Source organism: Lontra canadensis, unplaced genomic scaffold (assembly GCF_010015895.1).
Source record: "Lontra canadensis isolate GAN:19392208 unplaced genomic scaffold, GSC_riverotter_1.0 scaffold234, whole genome shotgun sequence".
Lineage (NCBI taxonomy): Eukaryota > Metazoa > Chordata > Mammalia > Carnivora > Mustelidae > Lontra > Lontra canadensis.
The window spans coordinates 266,156-290,058 of NW_022631228.1; the positions used below are offsets into that span (position 1 = coordinate 266,156).

Sequence of the window (23,903 nt, forward strand, 5' to 3'; positions counted from 1 at the left end):
CTAGATCAATGGAACAGAAAAGAGAACCCAGAAATGGACCCTCAACTGTATGGTCAACTAATCTTCCACAAAGCAGGAAAGAATATCCAATGGACAAAGAGAGTCTCTTCAACAAATGGTGCTGGGAACATTGGACAGCCATATGCAGAAGAGTGAAACTGGACCGTTTCCTTACACCATACACAAAAATAGACTCAAATGGATGAAATACCTCAGTGTGAGACGGGAATCCATCAAAATCCTAGAGGAGAATGCAGGCAGCAACCTCTTCGACCTCAGAGGCAGCAGTTTCTTCCTAGACACATCACCAAAGGCAAGGGAAGCAGGGCAAAAATGAACTGTTGGGACTTCATCAAGATAAAAAGCTTTTGCACAGCAAAGGAAACAGTTGACAAGACAGTGGACAGAATGGGAGAAGATCTTTGCAAATGTCTTATCAGATAAAGTGCTAGAATCCAAAATCTATAAAGAATTTATCAAACAAGGAGCAAATAATCCAATCAGGAAATGGGCAAAAGACATGAACAGACATTTCTGCAGCGAAAACATCGATATGGCCAACAGACACATGAGAAAGTGCTCAACATCACTAGGCATCAGGGAAATAAAAATCAAAACCACAATGAGATACCATCTCATGCCAGTCAGAATGGCTACAGATATTGGCGAGGATGCAGAGAAAAGGGAACCCTATTGCACTGCTGCTGGAAATGCAAGCTGGTCTAGCCACTCTGGAAAACAGTACAGAGGTGCCTCAGAAAGTTGAAAATAGAAGCTACCCTATGACCCAACAATTGCACTAGTGGGTATTTACCCCAAAGATACAAATGTAATTCAGAGGGGCACCTGCATCCCAATGTTGATATCAGCAATGTCCACAATAGCCAAACTATGGAAAGAGCCCAGATGTCCATCGACAGATGAATGGATAAAGAAGATGTGGTATATAATGGAATATTATGCAGCCACCAAAAAATGAAATCTTACCATTTGCAATGACATGGATGGAACTAGAAGGTATTTTGCTAAGTGAAATAAGTCAATCAGAGAAAGACAGTGATCATATGATCTCACTGATATGTGGAATTTGAGAAATAAGACAAAGGATTATAGGGGAAGTGAGGGAAAAATGAAACAAGATGAAACCAGAGAGGGTGACAAACCATAAGAGATTCTTAATCTCAGGAAACAGACTGAGGGTTGCTGGGAGGGATGGGGTGGCTGGGTGACGGACTTTGGGGAGGGTATGTGTTGTGGGGAGCACTGTGTGTTTTGTAAGACTGATGAATCACAGACCTGTACCCCTCAAACAAATAGTACATTATATGTTAAAAATAATAATTAAAAAATAAAATTTTTTAAGTTTTTAAAAATCTTAAAAGCTAAGGCCAGGAGATTTTTCAACAGAAACTTTGAAAACTGTAGAGGAGTAGCATGATATATTCAGAATGATAAATGGGGAAAATCTGCAGCCAAGAACACTCTATACAGCAAGGCAATCATTCAGAATAGAAGGAAAGATTAAAAAGTTGCCCAGATAAACAAAAACTGAAGGAGTTGTTGACCACTAAGTCAGGTCTGCAAGAAATATTAAAGGGGACACTTCAAGTGGAAAGGAGAAACCAAAAGTGACAGTATAAAGGAATGAAAACACAAAAGCAGTAGAAGTGAGTGTTTCTGTTAAAAAAAAAAAAATCAGGAAACTCACAAAAGAAAGAATATAAAATATAACAGAGGAGAAACAAATGGGTTCAAACTTAAATCACTGTCAAGTTAATATAGACTGCTATATGCAGAAGATTATATACAACACTAATGGTAACCATATATAAAAAGCCACTAATAACCATGCAAAGAATAAAGAGAAAGAAATCCGAATATATAACTAAAGAAAATCAGCAAAACACATAAGAGAGAAAGACAAAAAAAGTATCAGGAAAAACAAGTGATAAAATAACAGTAAATACATACTATCAGTAATTACGCTGGGTGTAAATAGACTAAATGTTCCAGTCGGAAGACATAGAATGACATAATGGATAAAAAAACAAGATCCATATATATGCTGCCTACAAGAGACTCATTTCAGACCAGAAGACACCTGCAGACTGAAAGTGGGGAGCTGAAGAAACATTTGTCATGCAAATCAATCTCAAAAGAAAGCTGGAGTTCTAATATATTGCACAAGCTAGACTTTAAAACAAAGACTGTAAAAAACAAACAAACAAACAAACAAAAAAAACCTAAGTGACTAAAAATACCATAACAAGAGACAAGGGAGGATATTATATGGTGATAAAGGGGACAATCCAACAAGAACTGTAAATTTTTAGGCATCCATCATAGGAGCACCCAGATACATAAAACAGTTAATAACAAACATAAAGGATTAATTGATAATAATACAATAACAATAGGGGACTTTAACATCCCACTTACATCAATAGACAGGTCATCTAAACAGAAAATCAACAAGGAAACCATTTGGTTTTGAAGGACACTCTGGACCAGATGGTATTTAACAGATTATTCAGAATAGTCCATCCTAAAACAGCAAAATATACATTCTTTTCAAATGCATATGGAATGTTTTCCAGAAGAAATACCATATTAGCCCACAAAACAAACCTGAACAAACTCAAGAAGATCAAAGTCCTACCATGTGTCTTTTCTGACCACAATGCTGTGAAACTAGAAGGCAACCATAAGAGAAAATCTTAAAAGAACACTAATACATGGAGATTGAATAACATGCTACTAAACAATGACTCGGTTAACAAGGAGATCAAAGAAGATATTAAAAAAAAAATACATGGAAACAAATGAAAAGGAAAACACAGGAGTCCAAACCTTTAGGATGCAACAAAACCAGTTCTAAGAGAGATGTTTATAGCAATATAAGCCTACCTTAAGAAGCAAGAAAAATCTCAAATAAACAGCCTAACTTTACATCTAAGAAAATGAGAAAAAGAAAATAAAAATCTAAAACCAGTAGAAGGAAGAATAGAATAAAGATTGGAATCAAAATAAATGATATAGAAACTAAAACAAAACAAAACAAAACAAAAAAACAGATCATTGAAAGCAGGAGCTGTTTCTTTGAACAAAAATCAATAAAATTAGTTAACATTTAGGCAGACTTACCAAGAAAGAAAGAGAAAGAACTCAAACAAAATCACAAATGAGAGAAGAGAAATAACAGCCAGTACCACAGATGTACAAACAGTTAAAAGAGAATATTATGAAAAACTCTATGCCAACAAATTGGACAGCCTAGAAGTGGATAAATTCCTAGATACCTATAAGCTACCAAAACTGAAACAGAAGGAAATAAAAAATTTGAACAGGCTCATAACCAGCAAGAATTGAATGGGTAACCAAAAAATTCCCCCAACTAACAAAACTCCAGGACAAGATGGCTTCACAGGTGAATTTGACCAAATATTTAAAGAGTTACTAGTCTATCTAAACTATTCCAAGACAGAGAAAAGAAAGGAAAACTTTCACGTTCATTCTGTGAGGCGCCCAACATTATCCTGATACCAAAACCAAAGATACCACTAAAAAATAGAACTATAGGCCAGTATCCCTGATGAAAATAGATGCAAAATTCCTGAACAAATGCTAGCAAACCAAATTCAACAATACATTAAAAAAATCATTCACCACAATCAAGTGGAATTTATTCCTGGATCCAGTGGTAGTTCAGTATTTGCAAATTGATTGCGTCAGTAAAAGAAAGAATAAGAACCATGTGATCTTTCTAATAGATGCAAAACAGCATTTGACAAAGTACAGCATCCATTCATGATAAAAACCTACAACAAAGTGGTTTATGGGAACATACCTCAACATAATAAAGGCCATACATTAAAAACCCACAGCTGACATCATCCCTCCCCCTTTTTTTTTAACACCATCCTTAGATGGGGAAAAACTGAGAGCTTTTCTCCTAAGATCAGGAGGAAGGGAACGATGTCCCCTCTCACCACTTTTATTAAACATAGATCCGAAAGTCCTAGCCATAAAGGTCAGAAAACAAAAAATAAAAGGCATACAAATCATCAAGGAAGAAGTAAAACTTTCACTATTTGCAGATGACATAATACTCTCTATAGAAAGCCAGAAAGACTCCACCAAAAGATTGCTTGAACTGATACACAAATTTACTAGAGTCATAGGATACAAAATCAGTGTACAGAAGTCTGTAGCGTTTCTATACACCAATAATGAAGGAGCAGAAAGGGAAATTAAGGAATAAATCCCATTTATATTTGCACCCAAAATAATAAGCAACCTAGAACCTATTTCTAGCAACTAGAAATAAGTGTAACCAAAAAGATAAAAGATGTGTATGCAAATCTATTAAAAAACGGTGGTGAAAGAAATTGAAGAAGACACAAAGAAATGGAAAGACATTCCATGCTCAAGAATTGGAAGAACAAATATTGTTAAAATGTCTGTACCACCCAAATTCACAATCTACAGATTTAATGCAATCCCTATCAAAATATCAACGGCATTTTTTTTTAATAGACCAAGAACTGACAATCCTAAAATTTGCATGGAACCGCAAAAGATCCTGAATAGCCAAAGCAATCTTGTAAAAGGAAAGCAAAGCTGGAGGCATCACAATTTCAGACTTCAAGTTGTATTACAGAGCTGTAGTAATCAAAATAGTATTTATTGTACTGGCACAAAAAGAGACACATAGATCAATGAAACAGTTTAGAAAACCCAGAAATAAATGCACAAATTATATGGCCGGTTAATCTTCAGCAAAGCAGGTAGGAATATCCAATGGGAAAAGGACTGTCTTTTCCATGAATGGTGTTGGGAAAACTAAACAGAAGGATGCAAGAGAAAGAAACTGGACCCCTTTCTTACACTATACACAAAACTAAATTCAAAACAGATTAAAGACTTAAAAGTGAGACCTGAAACCATAAAAATTCTAGAAGAGGACACAGGCAGTAACTTCTTTGACATTGGCCATAACATCTTTCTAAGTATGTCTCCTGAGGCAAGGAAAACAAAAGCAAAAATAAACTACTGGGACTAAATCAAAATAAAAAGCATCTGCATAGAGAAGGAAACCATCAACAAAACTAAAAGGCAGCTTCAGAATGGCAGAAGATAATGACAAATGACATATCTGACAAAGGGATAGTATCCAAAATATATAAAAAGCTTATACAACTAACACCCAAAAAGCAAATAATCCATTTAAAAAAAATAGGCAGCGTGAACAGACATTCCTCCAAAAAAGATATCCAGATGGCAAATGGACACATAAAAAGATGCTTATCATAATTTATCAGAGACTTGGAAATTAAAATTACAATGAGAAATCACCTCACACCTGTCAGAAGGGCTAAAATCAACAACATAAAAACAGATGTTGGCTAAGATGTAGAGAAAGGGGAATCCTTACAGTGTTGGTGGGAATAAATACTGCTGGCTACAGATACTGTGGAAAACAGTATGGAGGCTCCTCAAAAAGTTAAAAATAAAACCATCTTATGATCCAGCAATGTTACTACTGGGTATTTACCCAAAAAATACAAAAATACTAATTCAAAGGAATACTTGCATCCCTCTGTTACAGGAGCATTATTTATGATAGTGAAGATATGGAAGCATTCCAAGTGTCCATTGATTGATGAATGGATAAAGAAATGGTATGCACTTGTGTGTGTGCATCCGCGCATGTGCGCGCGCGCGCACACACACACACACACACACACACAGAAGAATATTATTCAGCCATAAAGAAGAATGAAATCTTGTCATTTGCAATAACATGAATAGAGCTAGAGTATAATGCTAATTGAAATAAGTCAATCAGGAAAAGACAAATACCATGATTTCACTCATATGTGTAATTTAAGAAACAAAACAAGCAAAGGAAAAAAAGAAACCTGGAAACAGACGCTTAACTATAGAGAACAAACTGATGGTTATCAGAAAGGAGGTGAGTGAGGCATGGGTTAAATATGTGGTGGCTTTGAGGAGTGAGCTTCTGGTGGTAAGCACCAGGGTGATGTATTGAATTGTTGAATCACTATATTGTACACTTCAAAACAGTGTAACACTATGTTAACCAACAGGAATTAAAATATAAACCAAAAAAAAGAAAAAAAATTCTCATCTGTGGTTTTCTATAGATTTCTATAGAAATATAGAAATATATCTATATATATAGATATATATCAATTTATATAGAGATACATATCTATATATATAAATATAGATATATATGTATTTCTATATATGATATAGAAATATATTCTCTATATATCATTTATAGATTTCTCATCTATAGTTTTCTTTTAGTGTCCTTGTCAGGCTTTGGCATTGGTGTCATGCCTAACCTCAAAGAATAAGTTAGGAAGTGTGTCTTTCTTTTCAGTTTTTTGGGAAAAGTTTGAAAAGGAATGGTTCTAGTTCTTTTTTAAATGTTTGGTAGAATTCACCAGTGAATCCATCAGATCCAAAGCTCTTTTCTGTTGAGAAATTTTTAAATTATTTATTCATTCTCCTTTAATAGTTACAGGTATATTCAGATTTTCTGTTTCTTTGTGACTTAATCCTGGTAGGTTTTTACTTTTAGGAATTTGTCTATTTCATTTAAGTTTTCCAATTTGGTGGAATACAATTTTCATAGTAATCTTATAATTCTTTTTATTTTTATAGAATCAGTCATAATGGCCTCACTTTCATCTTTGATTTTCCTAATTTGAGTCTCTCTTTTTTGTCTGAGTTCATCTAGTTAACAGCTTGTTAATTTTGTTGATACTTTCAAAAAAGAAAATTTTGATTTCATTGACTTCCTCTCTTCTCTGTTTTGTTGATCTCTGATATAATCTTTATTATTTCCTTCCATTAGCTTTAAATTTGTTTTCTTATTCTAATTCCTGAAGTTACAAAGTTAGGTTGTTGATTTGAGATCTTTCTTGTTTTTTGGTATAAGCATTTATTTGTAGCTCTCAATTTCTTTCTTAGCACTGTTTTGGCATGTCGTGTTTTTTATTTCCATTTATCTATAGGTATCTTCTAATTTTTCTTTTACTTTCTTTGCTCTATTGGTTATTTGAGTGTGTTTAATTTCCATAAATCTGGATTTTCCAGTTTTCCTTCTGTTACTGATTTCTGACTTCATCTGTGGCTTGCATTCTGGGAGTAAACAGATGAACTCAAAATGTCAATTAGTGATAAGTGCTATGAAGAAATATAAAGTATGGTAAGGAGAATAGGAAATGCCTAGCTTGGATGGGATGATGATTGCTCTTTTAATAGGGTGTCAGGGCAGGCTCCCCTGATAAGGTGATACTCAGAGACCTGAAACAAAGAAGGGAGAGAGCCATGTGGATACCTGAAAGAAAAGATGTGGAAGCCCTAAGGCTGGCATCATGTTTGGCATTTAGAGGAAATGCAAAGAGACAAGTGAACCAGGGCTGAGTGAGTGAGGAGGAAAGTGCTAAGAGTCAAGAATCAGAAAAGTATGGGGAATCACAGCCAGGTCATGTATGCCTTTAAGGACTTGTTTTTACTCTAATATGAGATAAACATTGAAGGTTTTTAAGCAGAGGAGGGATATTATCTGACTTATCTTTTAAAGCACTCACACTGCCTGTTGTGTTGAGATTAGTGAAGTGGGACAACAGGGAAATCAGTTACAAAAAGCAATAATCCAGGCAAAAAAAAAAATGATGGTGGCTTGGAACAGGGTAGTAGCTAGCTGTTGATTTGCAGTCCTCTTAGGAATTTCCCTGTAACATCTGAAACTGGCATTTGTATTCAGAGGGTAAGGAGAAACAAAGAAAGAATCAGGCCACTCCACATTTGTAGGTGAAAGTTTAAGTAAATGGAACTTAAATTCAATGAGGCTTGTCTTGGGGGGCAGCAACACAAATGGATCTCTGCACCTGCCCACCAGCTCTTAAAACTTTATATAAGAAGCCTTAACTGGATGCAGCCACATATCTTATACAGGTGTTTTCAGTATCCCATCACTGTCTCAAGACTGTTCTTGGAGCAGCCTCTGAAAGCAGGAAAGGCAAGTAGAATCTATATTCCAAAAGGAAGGAATGAGGAGCCTTTGAGTCCCTAGGTCTGACTCATGGGTCATTTGGCAGTAAACATCTTTTTGATGGTGTTCCCCAATAATAGCAATGCAGATGGCAAGGAATGGTTGAATTCTGGATGGACTGGCAGAATTTTCTTAAACATTGGATATAGAGTGTCAGAAAAAAAAAATGAAGGGTAAAAAGATGATGCCCAATATTTTTGGTCTAAACAACTGGAATTGTCATTAGTTTAAATAGGGGAAACTAAAGGAGCAGCAGGTTTGCAGGGAAGGGATTCAAGAGTTTGGGCCAACATGTGAAGTTTGATACAATTTCTAGATATCCAGCTGAACTTATTTAGGCAGTTTAGTATATGAGTCCCAGTTCAAGGGAGTAAGCCAGATGGAGGCATAAATTTAGGAGTTGTCAGGCTATAGATTATATTTAAGCTATGAAACCAGTAGAAATCATCTAGAATGTGAGCACATATAGAGAAGAGGAGAGATTGAACCCTGGGGCATTCCAACCTTTAGAAGTGGTGGAAAGTAGTAAGACTCAGCAGAAGAGACAGAGAAGGAATGTTCAGTAAGGTAGAGTCTATTCATGAGAATTAGGGGAGAGGGATTGGAGTTTTGTTATGGAGTGGAGCAAAGGAAACAGGGCAGTAGCTGGAAGGACAGGTTGGAGTCAAGAGAGAGAAGGTGCTTTGTTTTGTTTGTTGTCATTAGTGGAGAAATAGCTTTCTGTATAATGATAGAAATGAGCTAATAAGCTAAAATGGACTTAGGAAAAGGAAGGGACATAGTAGAGTAATACCCATGATAGATGAGAGAAGATGCATAAAGAGAGGGATTACTTTAGATAGGAAGACAGAATATGAGTACAAATGAAATTAAGTGGCAGATGAGACGTGAGCATATGAACTTGCTTGTCTGATTACTTCTATTTTCCCTGAAAAGAAAATAGAACAAAATAGCTGAGACAGAGAAGAGGGCTGAAAAGGAAGGAACTTCATACCACCCCCATGTAGGTATTTCTAAAAGGAGATTAATTTTACAGTTACTCTGTGTGCCATACATACTATGAGGCAAGTACTGTTATCCCCATTGTTACGATGTAAACCGATACTTAGAAAGTTTAAGGAGCTTCCCCAAAGTCTCATAGCTTTTCAGTGGTGGCAGAGGTGAGACGTAAACTTCAGTATGCACAAATAAGAATTTGTAGTAAATATAAATTGGAAAATATATATTCAGATTTTTTTCAAACAAAATAAACTAAAGTAAACTTTAGGGGTAGAATAGAGAAACACAGTTGAAAGCAAAAGAAATAATAAAGGATCTCTAAAATAGTCTATCATTTGGAAATGTTTCCATCTCTCCATAGCTTTACAGAAATACAGCTGTTACGTTTCTATGTGAAAAGGGTCACTGAAAGATCACTTTTCAGCTTGTTTCTCTATGTTTAATTAAAAAAAATATTTCTAGTGAGATAAAAATGTTTAAATATGATTACTCTCAGGATTAAATGATGGATTTTTTTTTAATTTGCTATTGTCTGTATAAATCAAAAATAGTAAGTACTGTTTCCTAGAATTTCTTGGTTAACATTTTAAAACAATTTTTTTGAGTATAGGTGGCACATAATGTTATAGTTTCAGTTGTACAACATAGTGATAGGATAAGTTTATTCATAATGCTGTGCTCCCCTGAAGTGTAGCTACCATCTGTCACCATACAACACAATTGCAACATCATTGACTGTATTCATTACAGTATACCTTTTACTCTTGTGACTTACTTATTCCCAAACTGGAAGCTTGTATCTCCAACTTCCTTCATGCATTTTTTCCATCCCACACCCCCCTACCCCCTCTGGCAGCTGTCAGTTTGTTCGCTGTATTTGTAAAGTCAGACTCTGCTTGTTTTTGTTGTATGTTTATTGAGTTGGGTTTCTTTTTTAGATTTTATAATGAGTGAAATCATATGGTATTTGTCTTTCTCTGATTTATTTCACTTAGGACAATAACCTCTGGATCTATCCATGCTGTTGCAATGGCATGATCTCATCCTTTCTGAAGGCTGCATAAAATTCTGTGTGTGTGTGTGCGTGCGCACGCACATTAGAGAGAGAGAGGTACCATTATCTCCCTTATCCATTTATCTATTTAGGGACACTTATGTTGCTTCCAAATCTTGGCTATTATAAATAATGCGGCAGTGAACAGAGGGGTGCATATATCCTTTAGAATTAATGTTTTTCTTTGGGTAAATACACAGTAGCGGAACTACCAGATCATATGGTATTTCTACTTTTTACTTTTTTTGAGAAACCTCCATACTGTTTTCCACAGTGGCTTTACCAATTTACATTCCCACTGACAGTGTACAAGGTTCATTTTTTTCCACATCCTTGCCAACATATATGTTGGCAACATATGTTACTTCTTTTTGATTTTTGCCATTCTGACAGTATAAGGTGCTATCTCATTGTAGTTTTGATTTGTATTTCTCTGATGATGCGAGTATCTTTTCATGTGTCTATTGGCCATCTGTATGTCTTCTTTGGAAACATGTCTGTTCAGGTCCTCTGCACATTAATTAATTAATTAATTAATCAGATTGTTTGCTTTTTGGTATTGAGTTGTTAAGTTCCCTATATATTTTGGTTAGTAGTCCTTTACTGGATATATCATTTGCAAATACCTTTTTCCATTCAGCCTTTTTGTTTTGTTGATGGTTTCTTTCGCTGTGCAGAAGCTTTTTATATTTTTATAGTTCCAGTAGTTTATTTTTGCTTTTGTTTCCCTTGTTTTAAAACGGAGACAAATCTAGAAAAAATGTTGCCATGCCAGTGTTAGAAAAATTACATCCTCTATTCTAAGATTTTTGTAGTTTCAGGTCTCTCATTTAGGTCTTTAACTATTTGGGGTTTATTTTAGTGTATGGTGTTAGAAGACAGTCCAGTTTCATTCTTTTACATGTAAAAGTTTTCCAAGTACCGTTTATTGAAGAGACTTTTTCCTATTGTTGCCTTTTATGTTGTAAATTAATTGACCATATAACTGTGGGTTTATTTCTGGGGGTCTTCATTCTGTTCCTTGATCTGTGTGTCTGGTTTTGTTTAAATAACATACTGTTTTGATTACTTCAGTTCTGTAGTGTATCTAGAAGTCTGGAATTGTGATACAATCTACAGCTTTTATTTTGTTGCTCAAAATTGCTTGGGCCATTCAGGGTCTTTTGTAATTCCATACAAATTTTAGTATTATTTTCCTCTAGTTTTGTGAAAAATGCTTTTAGTATTTTGATAGTGATTGCACTGAATCTGTAGATTGCTTTGGGCAGTATGAATATTTAACAATATTAATTCTTTCAGTCAGTGAGCATGGAATATCTTTCCATTTGTGTCATCTTTAATTTCTTTCATTGGTCTTCTATAGTTTTCAGAGTACAGGTCTTTCACCTCTTTGAGTTTATTCCTGGGAATTTCATTCTTTTTGGTACAATTATAAATGGAATTGTATTCTTAATTCCTCTTACTGCTACTTTGTTATTAGTGTATAGAGATAGTACCAATTTCTGGGTATTAATTTTTGTATCCTGCAACTTTACTGAATTCATCTGTTACTTCTAGGAGTTTTTTTATGGAGTGTTTAGAATTTGATTAACTTTTTTAAATGGACTTTTTCACTATCTTATAATCAGTAATTATAAAACTATTTCAAATATATTTCTGTTCGTGCAGCTAGAAGAAAATTACCTTTCTCTCATTTAATAGGTCTTTCAGCAGCCTTTAGAAAGATAGATTGGTGATATGTTTGAACACTCTATTCTGAAATTGTATATATAATCTTTTTCAGTTTCCTATGCCTACACATCCCCTGGGTTTTCTCTTTAAAGATAAATATTGGCAAGATGGAACTAAGCATCTTAGATGCACTTTTTTTCTTTGAAATTTTTATTTAAATCCTAGTTAGTTAATATGCGGTGCAATATTGGTTTCAGGAGTAGAATTCAGTGGTTTATCACTTACATATAACACCCAGTGCTCATCATAACAAGTGCCCTCCTTAATGCCTATCACCCGTCTTACCCCATTCTCTATCCACCTTCTGACATCAACCCTCAGTTAGTTCTCTATCATTAAGAGCCTTTTATGGTTTGTTTCTCTCCCTTACTTTTTTTCCCCTACCCTATGTTCATCTATTTCATTTCTTAAATCCCCCATATGAGTGAAATCTTAATGGTATTTGTCTTTCTCTGACTTATCTCACTTAGCATAATACACTCTAGCTCCATCCATGTTGTTGCAAATGGCAAGATTTCATTCTTTTTGATGGCTGAGTAATATTCCATGGTATATATATACCATATCTTCTTTATCCATTCATTAGTCAATGGACATTTGGGCCCATAGTTCAGCTGTTGTTGATAATGTAACTTTTAGTGACTTAATTGAAAGTATTTCAAGATATTGTTTAAAATAATAAAAGTTAGTTTAGCTTCCAAGAGTCTAATACATATGTATTATTTGTTTTGTTGGGCATTTTATTTCAGGAGCCGCCTAAAGAAAGACTATGATGATTTCAGAAGACAGCCTGATCATGATAAATTTACTAGAGAACTGTGGACTACTGAAGAAGGTGAAGGAGATCCTGGAAAAGAATCTCCTAAAGTAGAAATTAGTAAGTCTGTAGACTCCACAGAACCTCTAGATATCCTGGAGAAAGATCACTTTGATTCAGGTAGTTATGAAAACTTTCCTTTAAATCAACAACTAAAACCATAAAGAAAGTTTTAGTATCTTTTGTTGAGGTAAAAGATAATCTGGTTAATGGTAGGTACTGATTAGGGAAATCTGGTATATTTTGAAATGTTTGTGTCCTTATAAAAGGTCCCTTGGAGTCATTATTTTAGTTCTAGGAATATCTGGAGCCAGTGCCTGCCTCTGAGCTGTAGGCATGTTTTTGCACATTATAGACCACACATCTTTGATCTACAATCCCTCTAAATTAAGTTCATCCTCTTTTTATTACTATTTTTGAAGCACTGTTTTTGCTGTTTGATTTAAATGCAACATCATAAGTTCCTAATACTGTGAAGATTTTTTTATGAGAAATGACCAAGGTTGATGGCCAAATAAACCTCAGATTGAACATATCATTCTAATGAGGCTGGATTAGGTTATCTGTAATGCATTTCAATTTATCAGATTATGTTATTCTGTAAATGTAGTTATCTTTTTCTGCAAATCTAGTTTAAAAAACTTCCTTTCATTATATAAGAGATAAGTGTGAAAATTTGTGGTTAGAAATGTATTAGGCCTGCTTTTCATGTCTTTGGTGCATTGAAAAAGAGTAGCTTCTCATCCACCCAGTTTCACCAGATATGAACATAAATTTTTTACTGTAAGAATGAATAATTAAACACCAGGAAAAGCTGAACATTTTTCATCCTTTTGAGTCTCTGAAACTAAAATTAGAATTCTGGGCTCTAATTGCTGATTTGAGTATCTGTGAGATGTAAATTTTCCTCTGCATTTGTATGGGCAGCAGCATTAGTAGAGTTTGAACAAAATAATCCATTCATTAATACATAGTTCTTGGGAATGGTTACGCTATCAAAATATCAACCTTACCTGAATTTCTAATATTGAATCATCCTAAAGTAGACTTCTTAATAAATTGCCAGTTCAGAGACTGACTTGCTTTTTTTATGATTGATCTTATTATTCCTATTCAGTTGCTGTTTTATTTAAACAAAATGCTTGCTTTTATAACTTTCAGATGATATGAAACTGTCAGAAATAGATTTTCCTATGGCCAGAAGCAAGTTGTTGAAAAAGGAATTGCCTTTTAAAGATGTTCCGAAGATACTGCCTAAAACACTTAAACGACAGTCTAAACAAACTAATTATCTGGATGATAGCACAAAAGAGCTTTCTCCAAGAAAGAAAGCAAAGTTAAGCACAAATGAGACAACAGTTGAGCATGTAGAAGGTGAGATGCAAATTGACTGTTTGAATGAATTAAAGCATGCAGAGCCCCTGTTTCCAGAGTCATTTGCCTCAATGGATTCAACACCAGTATCTGTTCTCCAGAAAGGGACCAAACCTATTCAGGCCTTGCTTGCAAAGAATATTGGGAACAAAGTGACCTTAACAAATCAACTGCCCCCTTCCACAGGTAGAAGTGCTCCTACAGTGGATAAACCAGTTATATCTCCTCTAGAAGCCAGCCCCATAAAGCCAGCATTGACCTGCCACACCAGTACAAAAGGTCCTTTACAAATGGTATACAAAATGCCTTGTGGCCAGTGGTTGCCCATAGATCTCCAAAACAGCTCTGTGAAGATTCAGATGCAACCTGTGCTAGATCCTAAAACAGGAGAAAAAATCATGCAGCAGGTTCTCATTCTGCCCAAGAATGTTGTGATTCAGCACAAGGAAGGGAAAGCAGTTGCAAAAGAAATACTGCCACTTCAACAGAAAGGTACAGAACATCATTGTTCATCTTTCCCACAGACAGCAAATGTAAACTGTTCTTTACCATCAGTTCTTGTCAGCTCAGCAGGAACTGTTTCTAACCAACTAACTAATATAGTTTTCAATAGGACAGTTACACCTTTGTCAAATGTAAGTAGTGGTAGGCCACAGCCTTTGTCACCTGTAACCTCCATAAGTAGTTTATTAATACCTCCAGTTAAGACTAGCCAGAGTGAGTCAGGAAAAGTCAAGAATGCAGTTTCAGCAGCTACATTCTCCCAGCCCATTGCTTCATCCACCATCTCCTCAACAGTTCAGCCTCTGTTACCAGCAACAACACTAGGTGGATCTACAAATCCTGGTAGTTCCCTCAACTGTTTTACACAACAAACTGCTGATTCTTCTGAAGCAAAGCAAGAACTGAAAACTGTGTGTATAAGAGATTCACAGTCAATTCTTGTTAGGACACGAGGTGGGAACACTGGAGTTGTAAAAGTACAGACCAGTCCAGATCAAAATTCACCCAACAGCTTATCTGCAAGTTCAGTTTTCACTTTTGCTCCTCATCTTCAGGCATTTCTGGTGCCCAAATCAACATCATCCTCTGTTTTTTCACCCGCAGTTGGAATGACTACTACATCTAGTCTCCCACCTTTTAGCCAAACACCAACTTCTGTTTCCATTCCATCTGGCTTTAATCCATCAGTGGGAAAGAATCTCAAGCTTACATTAGGCCAACCTTCCTACAGTGGTAATTTGGGTCACGTGATAGATAAAGCTTCGCCTTCTTCTCCCTTAAAGTCCTCTGTTTCTTCTGGTACTCTACTGCCTTCAACAGCAAATAATTCAGTAAGTGTAATTAGCATATCAACAGGAAATTTTGGACAAACCAGTGCAAATGTTATTCATACTTCAAGTAAACAGCAACAAGTAGATTATTTCACAAAAAGTTTCCCTGTTACAAGATCAGAAGCAACAGCAGCAACAAGTGGAGATGTCATCAGTGGGAGTGCAGTTCACAAACTTATGCTGGTGTCAGCTCCCTCTATTCTTTCTTCTGGCAGTGGAACTGCAATTAATGTGACACCTGCATCAACATCTACAGTTGTCTCAGCCCAGAAATTAGTTTTTATTAATGCTCCAATTCCCAGTGGCACTTCAACTCCAACTATTGTGGCAGAACCATTAAAACAAACTCTTCCTCCCCCCTTGAATAAAACCTATGTTAAGACTCCAGAACAACCCCAGTTAGTACTAATTCCATCTACAGTGGGAGCACCAATAAAAATAAATTCATCACCAACTGTGTCTCAGATAAAAGATGTGAAAATTGGACTTAACATAGGTCAAGCAATTGTAAACAGTTCAGGCAGTGTGCCAGCTATACCATCAATTAACTTATTGCAAAATGTAACCCCGAAAGGAGAAGAAGAAAGTACCAAGGGCTATGTCTTGCCATTGTCAACAAGTGGTAATTCAATTCCAGTAAACTCAAATTTTGTGAGTCAAAATCTTACTCCTGTCAATGAATCAGTGGTTTCTGCAACAAGAGCAGTAAACATGTTTTCAGTAACAGGAGCAAATGTGTCTTTGGGTTCTCTTTCAGTGACCTCAACCTCTGCTTCAGTTGGGACACGACCTCCTGTTTTAGTTAGTGGAAATGATACCTCTTCAAGAATTATGCCTATTTTGTCAAATAGACTTTGCACATCAAATCTCGGAAACACTGTGGCTATATCAACTGTGAAAACAGGACATCTTGCATCATCTGTTCTGATTTCAACTACACAACCAGTGTCTCCTAAATGTTTAACATCGGCTTTGCAAATCCCTGTTACTGTTGCTTTGCCTACACCTGTGAATATATCCCCTAAAATAATCAACACAGTTCCACAAGTGGCAACAGTACCAGGAGCCACACGTTCTGTATCTCTTTCTAAAAGACAATCTCGGACTTCTGTCCAGTTTCGGTCACCAGGGATTTCAGCTACAGTGCCAACAAATATAAACACAAATAAACCTCAGACTGAATTGCCACCCCTTTCACCAAGTCCAAGTAAAATAATTAATATTTCCAGTTTTGCTTCTCTGCCAAACCAGCAGATGTCCCCTGCTTTAGTCAAATCAACCCACAGTCACAGTTCCGCTCCAGGAGGGTCTGTCATTCACACCGCGACAGCACCATCAAATGTAAATAGTGTGATAGGGGGTCAGTTGAGTGAACCTTGTTTTCAGCAAAAAATAGTCATCAACACCAGTACACCTTTGGCACCTGGCACTCAGATCATGATTAATGGAACACGGTTTGTTGTTCCACCACAAGGTCTTGGAGCTGGCAGCCATGTTCTTCTTATATCTAGTAATCCAAAATATGGACCTCCCTTAGTTCTTAACAGTGGCCAAGGCCTTCCACCTACATCAGTAGATAACCCTGCCCAGAAAATTACACTAGTATCAAATAATTCTTCAGGTGGGCACCCTGTGAAACATTCTCTAAGAAGCTCTACAAAAATTGTCAACTCTCTTGGGAATGCCAGTCCTCTACCCACAGTACATACAACACCACAGATCATAAACACAATTGCTAAAGTTTCTGTTCCACCTCCCACACCAACAGTATCATTGACTTCAGTAATTAAGTCTCCTTCTACTCTTTTGGCTAAGACATCTTTGGTTTCTGCCATTCGCTCTCCTAATCCTCCATTGCCAAGTAGCACATCAGTATTTCATTTGGACACATCAGTCAAAAAATTGTTGGTTAGCCCAGAAGGAGCCATTTTGAATACCATAAATACTCCAGCATCTAAGGTTTCTTCTCTCTCTCCATCTCTCTCTCAAATTGTTGTATCTGCTAATCGAAATCCTGCCTCTGTCTTCCCTGCTTTTCACTCATCTGACTTAGAGAAGCCCGACACAGCTGCATCTTGAATCTAGACTTAACGAGCCAGGTTTTAAATAATGGGGCATTGTTTTGACTCCCATAAAAATTTTTAACTTTATTACACTGTTGAAAACATACTATACATAGTTGTGTGTATGTGTTTTAATGTATCTTTTCATTAGCTTGCAACAAGGCTTTGTTTTCTTGGGGAAGAAAAGATCTATTCCATTTCACTTACTGGTATGAATATGTTTTCAAAGGATGTTTAAAATAGACAGTTAGGATTTACCCTGTCTATATTGCTTAAATTGAACCAAGTCAAGTTTTACTAGTTTGGAGTAAGCTAGCCTTTTGCACACTTGCATTGACATGTTTCTTCTTGAATTTGGACTATTGCATCGTGTTATCTACAATGTGATATTCTGTGTCATTAGTGAAATCTTGTTTTTGTTTCTGTAAAAAAAATATAAATATATATATATATATATATATACACACACACACACACACACATATATATATGCATTGTGAAAATGCAGTCCATGGTGTAAAATTGTACATACTCCGAAATCCCTAACAACCTGTACTAAACTATATGTACAAAGAACTATGCTGTCTTATTTATGTTTTGTTTACATAATGTATAGTTTTTTAAGTATTTTAGTAATTTTGGACCAGTGAACTGTTAGCAACAATGCAGAAGAATCTGCATGTAATAAATTGAGTTGCTGTATTTCTTTGTTTGAATACCATTTTTAAAGTGCGCTCTTATTTCATTGTAAGAATACATTATATAAAATGAAACAGCCCTTTACAAAAAGGAATTGAGGCTGGGAAATTTGAATTAATGGCTAGCACTTGTACAAGGTTTTACAGTTTACAAACTTTACTTGACATATCTTATTTATTTTTCACAGTACTCTTGAAAGGTTAAGGGTGTTGTCCAAGGTCACCTAGCTAGTGGGTGGTAGAGCTGAACTAGGAGACCTGATGCTTTAAATCCTTTTCCATGATTGTACATTACTTCTGTTGTAAAAATTCACTCTGAATTTCATTGCTTTTTTTCTCCCATTTTACCACCAAATTCTCCATTGACCAAAACAAGTAATCTTTCAGACCAATGTGTTTGGTCTATGTTAATGCACCCCAGATATGTTTTACTAACTTTTAATTTTTAAAAAGTCTTAGATCCGCAAGAAGTTGTGATGGTAGTATGAAGAGGTCCCATGTACCCTTTATCTAAGTTTCCATCTGATATATCTAGTTTTATACTGAGGTGTTTGTTCATAGTTGACTGATTTTCCAAAATGATAAAACATGAATTTTCCCTTTTTTAATTTAGAATAACAAATGAATATGGACATCTTCAATTATAAGTATTTTTTGCTTTTGTTGTTATGTTTTGTTTTTCCAATTACAGAGCAGTTATTTATATTCTATTGTAAAGCAAACAGTTTTTATGGGTCAGCTTATTCTCAGGGTTTGACTTTGTGGTATTTCAGATTATGCCTCATTTTAAATAAAAGATAGATTTTATCATCACAATGAACACTGAGTAGTGTATAGAATTGTTAAAATCACTGTATTGTGCACCTGAAACTAATATAACACTGTATGTTAACTATACTACAATTAGAAATTTAAAAAAAAAAAAAAAGGCAGGCACAACATGGGGAATACACACACAATGTGTAATTGGTTAGTTATAAATATTTAAAAAACAAAAGACAAAGCAAGAAGATAGATTTTATATTTAAAAGCCTAAAAAATTTTTATATTTATTGAATCTTTATATCCATTATCTTATTTGGGATACTGATTGTATACTCATCCACGTTACATTTATAATGATGTTAAAACTCATCACATGATGCCTGGGCTTGAGAATGTTTGGGAAGAATGGACCTAACGACTTCCTTTGAAACTACATTGATATTTATTAGTTATCAAAGTGGAGAAGGTAGTGAGGGTGTTCCTGGAAAGTTGTTAAAGGCTCTCAAGAACCTATAGTTACGTTCTAAAACAGTATCTTTGCCAGTCAATGCTCTACTATGTAGTCACCCTCCCTCTTTCCCTGTCCATTTAGGTAGACCTTGGATTTCAAGGGGATGTGGGTGATATTTGGAAATTCATTGCATTGTGCATAGGTGGTGCTCAATAAATTAATGTATTTACATACTCCCCTTTTAAAGCAAAATAGCCTGAAACTATGCATCTTTTGCCTGAAAAGAATTATCTGAGCCTTTTCCAGAAACTAATTTACTGAATTACTTATGGCTCAACTTTAATCCTAGTGAAGGACCTAAACTAATTATTAACCACTAATTCTTTTCTAACTCCTAAATCCAAAATCCTAATATGACCTTTGAAACTCTGTGCTCTGGTGAACCTTTTAGAGTGAAGCCCTGCCCCCACCTCCCATCCCCTTAGGGCCTAAAAGGCTCTTCAGTCTATTTCTGCTTACTTCACCAGCTTCTTTTCAACCTAATCTTCCCTTGTCTATTGCACTCTAGTTAATTTCAATAGTAGGTCAAGGTCTTTTTATATGTTCTCTGTGACTTAATGTTTCATTGTAGATCTTATTACATATGACGTAACTCCCTCTTCTTACCATACTCAGCATCAGGATACCACAGTCACTCATAGATTGAGGACATGGATCAAGAAGGGCATGGTACTATATTACTATAACAAGATTATTTGTACGCAGTTATTTAATGCCTGTATTCCTTTTAAAGAGAGACCTTGACAATTGTCCTCCTTGTCCCCTCAGCAACTGGCACTCGATAGACATGCAATATGTAATTGCTGAATAAATCAGTGAGCAATCTAGATACCTTGCATGATTTAAGGTCCGGTTTACTTTTTGAAAGTAATACTCCATTTTTTTTACTAGAAATTTGACTGAATTAATAGATTTATGTAATCAAAAGCCAAATTCTTTCTCCTTTGCTTTCAGTCTGGTAGGTCACGTGGATTTCTAGGCTCTTGGCCAAAAAGTACAAAGTCAAATTCCTCAGTTCTTTCTATTCAGTGTTACGGATGTGGGAAACAGAGGCAGAAGAAAAGTTATTAAACTTCCTTACCCACTGACAAGCCCTTGCAACAGGGAGAGTGACATTTCCTCTAGGGACTCAACTACCTCCACCTTAAGGCTTTGCTAAGGGCAAAGGGCAATCCTAGACTGATCAACCCCTACCCCCACCCAGGATCCTTAAGTGTACTTTAACAATTCCTTTGGAAACGTCCTTTTTCTCTAAACCCTCCAAGATACATGTTGACAATCATTCCCAAGCATATGGCCCACTGATATACATCTGAAGGGTCTCATAACAAAGGTCTTATTACCAGTAATGAATAACCTTTTTCCCAACAATAGCTAGCTCCTCAAGGTCCTGGACACCTTGCTTCCAAAATTCCTTAGAGACTTACACCATCCCTGACTCCCTCCCAACTTGCAAGTATAGAATGGACCACTCTTCACAGCCCTGGGACAGCAGCTCTTTCTGCCCACAGGTCCTGTGACTAAAAAACCACCATTTTGCACCACAGATGTCTCAAGAATTCTTCCTTGGTCATTGGCTCCAGACCTCACCCCTCCGAACTTCACTTATATTCTAAAACTTCGTCATTAAGTATTCTTTAATAGTTGTTTATAAAGGCATTTATGCAGAGGAAAAGTCACTACAGTGCTACTGTAACCCTTCATGGTCCTGGAATAATGTTTTTACACATAAGTATAGAATGAGGACATTTGGATGTCTGTATTCAGCATCATTTTAAATGCTAAGTTAAAACATGCTAAAATAATATCTCTTTCTGATATGTTAACTCTTTTCTCTCATTTCCTTTATGGTTTTTCCTGAAAGAAAAAAAAATCAATTCTCCTTTGTAGTTAAAAAGATATATATATACTTTTATTTATACACACACACACATATAAATCAATTTTTTGTAGTTAAAAAATGTATATGTATTTTATATATAAAAGTGTATATATATACATATATATGTGTGTGTATATATATCTTTAGACCCATTTCCATTTCAAGCCTCCAATTTTTTGGTGCATTTAATAATTAATTGACATCAGTAGTTTTATAATTAAAGCAGTGATGTCTAAAGCAGTACATGAAGATAAATGAAAATGTTTACTTGACCCAGTATATAACATTAACTTAGTGAATTAAGAAATCTTGAATATTAAAAGCTTGAGAATGTAGCAAATTCTGAAAATGATCTAAGAAATTTGTTGAGTTATCCAAAATTACACTGTACTATAACAGAGATGATCTACAATTTGCCATAAGTCATTCCAAAAGTTGTTTTGCTGTCACCTGAGCCTGAAGCCTCACTGTTCTAATGCTGTCATCTGTCCCAGGTATTTTTACTAATTTATTCAACAAGCATTTATTATGCATGCCACAGTGCTTGGCTTGTTAACAAGTTTATTGAAAAAGCTGAATGAAGAGCATGGCATAGTTCAGGTTCTTATAGTTCAATTTGGGGACAAAGTCTGAGTGTGAGAAAGTACTGTAGTTAAGTAATAAATGAGAAAGTACTGTAGTTAAGTAATAAATGAAAAAGTACTGAAGAATCAAATACATGTTTTTATGTGTGTAATCCTCAATATTCATAAATTATCAATGTAAATGGAAAATACTGTCAACGTAAGTTTCAAATTTAAAGAGGTGTAAATTTCATTCTACGCATTTGTTGAGAACCATGTAATACAGAAAGTGTAGGAACAACATAGATGAGTAAGATCCCACCCCTATCCTCAACACAAAACACAATAAAAGAATATAACAAGTTAAAAGTGTATGTCAGAGAAATAAAGAACTCTTAGGAATTCAGCAGTGAGAAGATAGAGGTTTCATATAAGAGGTGGCATTTGTGCTGGGACTGAAAGTATATTTAGAACTGGGCTTGCAAGGACTCACTCAGCCTTAGAAAAGCACTGGGAAGTTAACAATACTGTATTGCACATTTAAAAGTTGCTAAGAGTAGATCTTAAAAGTTCTCATTATAAGAAAAATATCATAGGGATGGTTAAGTGTCTGCCTTTGGCTCATGATCCCTGGGTCCTGGAATCAAGTCCCACACCCAGGCACCTTGCTCAACAGGCAACCTGCTTTTCTCTCTGCCTGCTGCTCCCCCTGCTTGTGCTCTTTCTCTGACAAAATCTTAAAAAATAAATAAATAAATAACTGGGTGGTGATGGGTGTTAACTAGACTTAATGGATGATCATTCTACAATATATACATAAATCATGTAAACATTGGTGATGTGGTTTTGGAATATAAGTGAAGTACGGTGAGATGAGGTCTGGAGCAGATGACGAAGAAAGAATTCTTGAGATGTCTTTGGTGCAAAATGATGGTTTATTAGAGCATGGGGACAGGACCTGCGTGGCAGAAAGATCTGTTGTACTGGGGTTGTGAGGGGTGGCTGATTATTATGGGGTTGGGGAAGTAAGGAAAAGGGAGGCTTCAAAAGAACTTTCGTGTGTTAAAGGAGACCTGTAAGATACCAGAGGCCTTGCCACTGTCAAGTTAAGATTGTTTCTCCCCTCTAGCAAGGCATTAACATTAAGATAGTTGGGAGATTCCTGGAAGAATGTCACTTATGTCCCACCCAGGAGTGGGGGTGGGGGAGGTTGCAGGGTGTTAGCTTGTGCTTTGTCTTCAGCCAGCCTTCTGCTCCCTCATCACTGGGGTGCCTGCTGCCTCTATAAAGGCTCACCGGAAAACAAACGCTGAATGCTGTTTTTGCTTTTCTCCGTTTTTTTGTATAAACAAAAAACCTCTTTGAATTTCTTTCGGTTAGCAAAAACAGGTACTAATGGAGATCTTTTGTAAAAGTGAACTAGCGTAATGCAAACTTTTTGAAAACTTGGGCTAAACCTAATACTATATTACATTTCAATTATATCTCAATTTTAAAGAAAAGCACAAGGAGCATTTAGGGAACAGAGCAATTGAATTTGAAAGGAGAGGGCCAAAGGGGAGTAACTAAAAAATAGGTGACTTAGGGTAATAAAGGACTGAAAAATATTCTGAAAGTAATTGGGATTCTAGGGAAGCTTCCAAAGCAAGGGTATTAACATAAGATAAAGATCAATTAAATTACCTTGCAGGATTGCTGTGAGGATTAGATATAATAATTTGTGTAATACACTTGGCCCAAAGCCTGCCACAAAGTAAATGTTTAATAAACAGTAGCTGCTATCTTTACTTGACTAGTGACGAGCCAATTAGGAAGTTACCAGGTGGTCAAGTAACTAGGTGGGTCAATCTTGCTGTGGCTGAGGTTGAAGAGGTTGCTGCCTGTGTTCCTCACACCTGAAGACCTTATCTGGCAGCTATGGTAGCACCAGAGAAGTGAGAAAAAGAGAAACTATAGGTTTGCCCCAATTTCCTAAAGCTTTCATTATGCTCTTTCACTTTTACAAAAGATAACTTGAAAG

At 35.7% G+C, this 23,903-nt stretch overlaps 1 protein-coding gene across 2 annotated transcripts in view; it reads left to right on the forward strand.

Annotated features, from left to right (window-relative positions):
• Window positions 1-17,908, forward strand: part of KIAA2026 (KIAA2026 ortholog) — a 128,286-nt gene extending 110,378 nt beyond the window's left edge. For both annotated transcript variants that reach the window (XM_032849598.1, XM_032849597.1), the window contains 2 exons: window positions 12,626-12,813; window positions 13,855-17,908. In XM_032849598.1, the coding sequence (XP_032705489.1) occupies window positions 12,626-12,813; window positions 13,855-17,480 (3,814 nt within the window). In that variant the 3' untranslated portion in view covers window positions 17,481-17,908. The remainder of the gene's footprint in view (window positions 1-12,625; window positions 12,814-13,854) is intronic.
• Window positions 17,909-23,903: the final 5,995 nt, after the last annotated feature.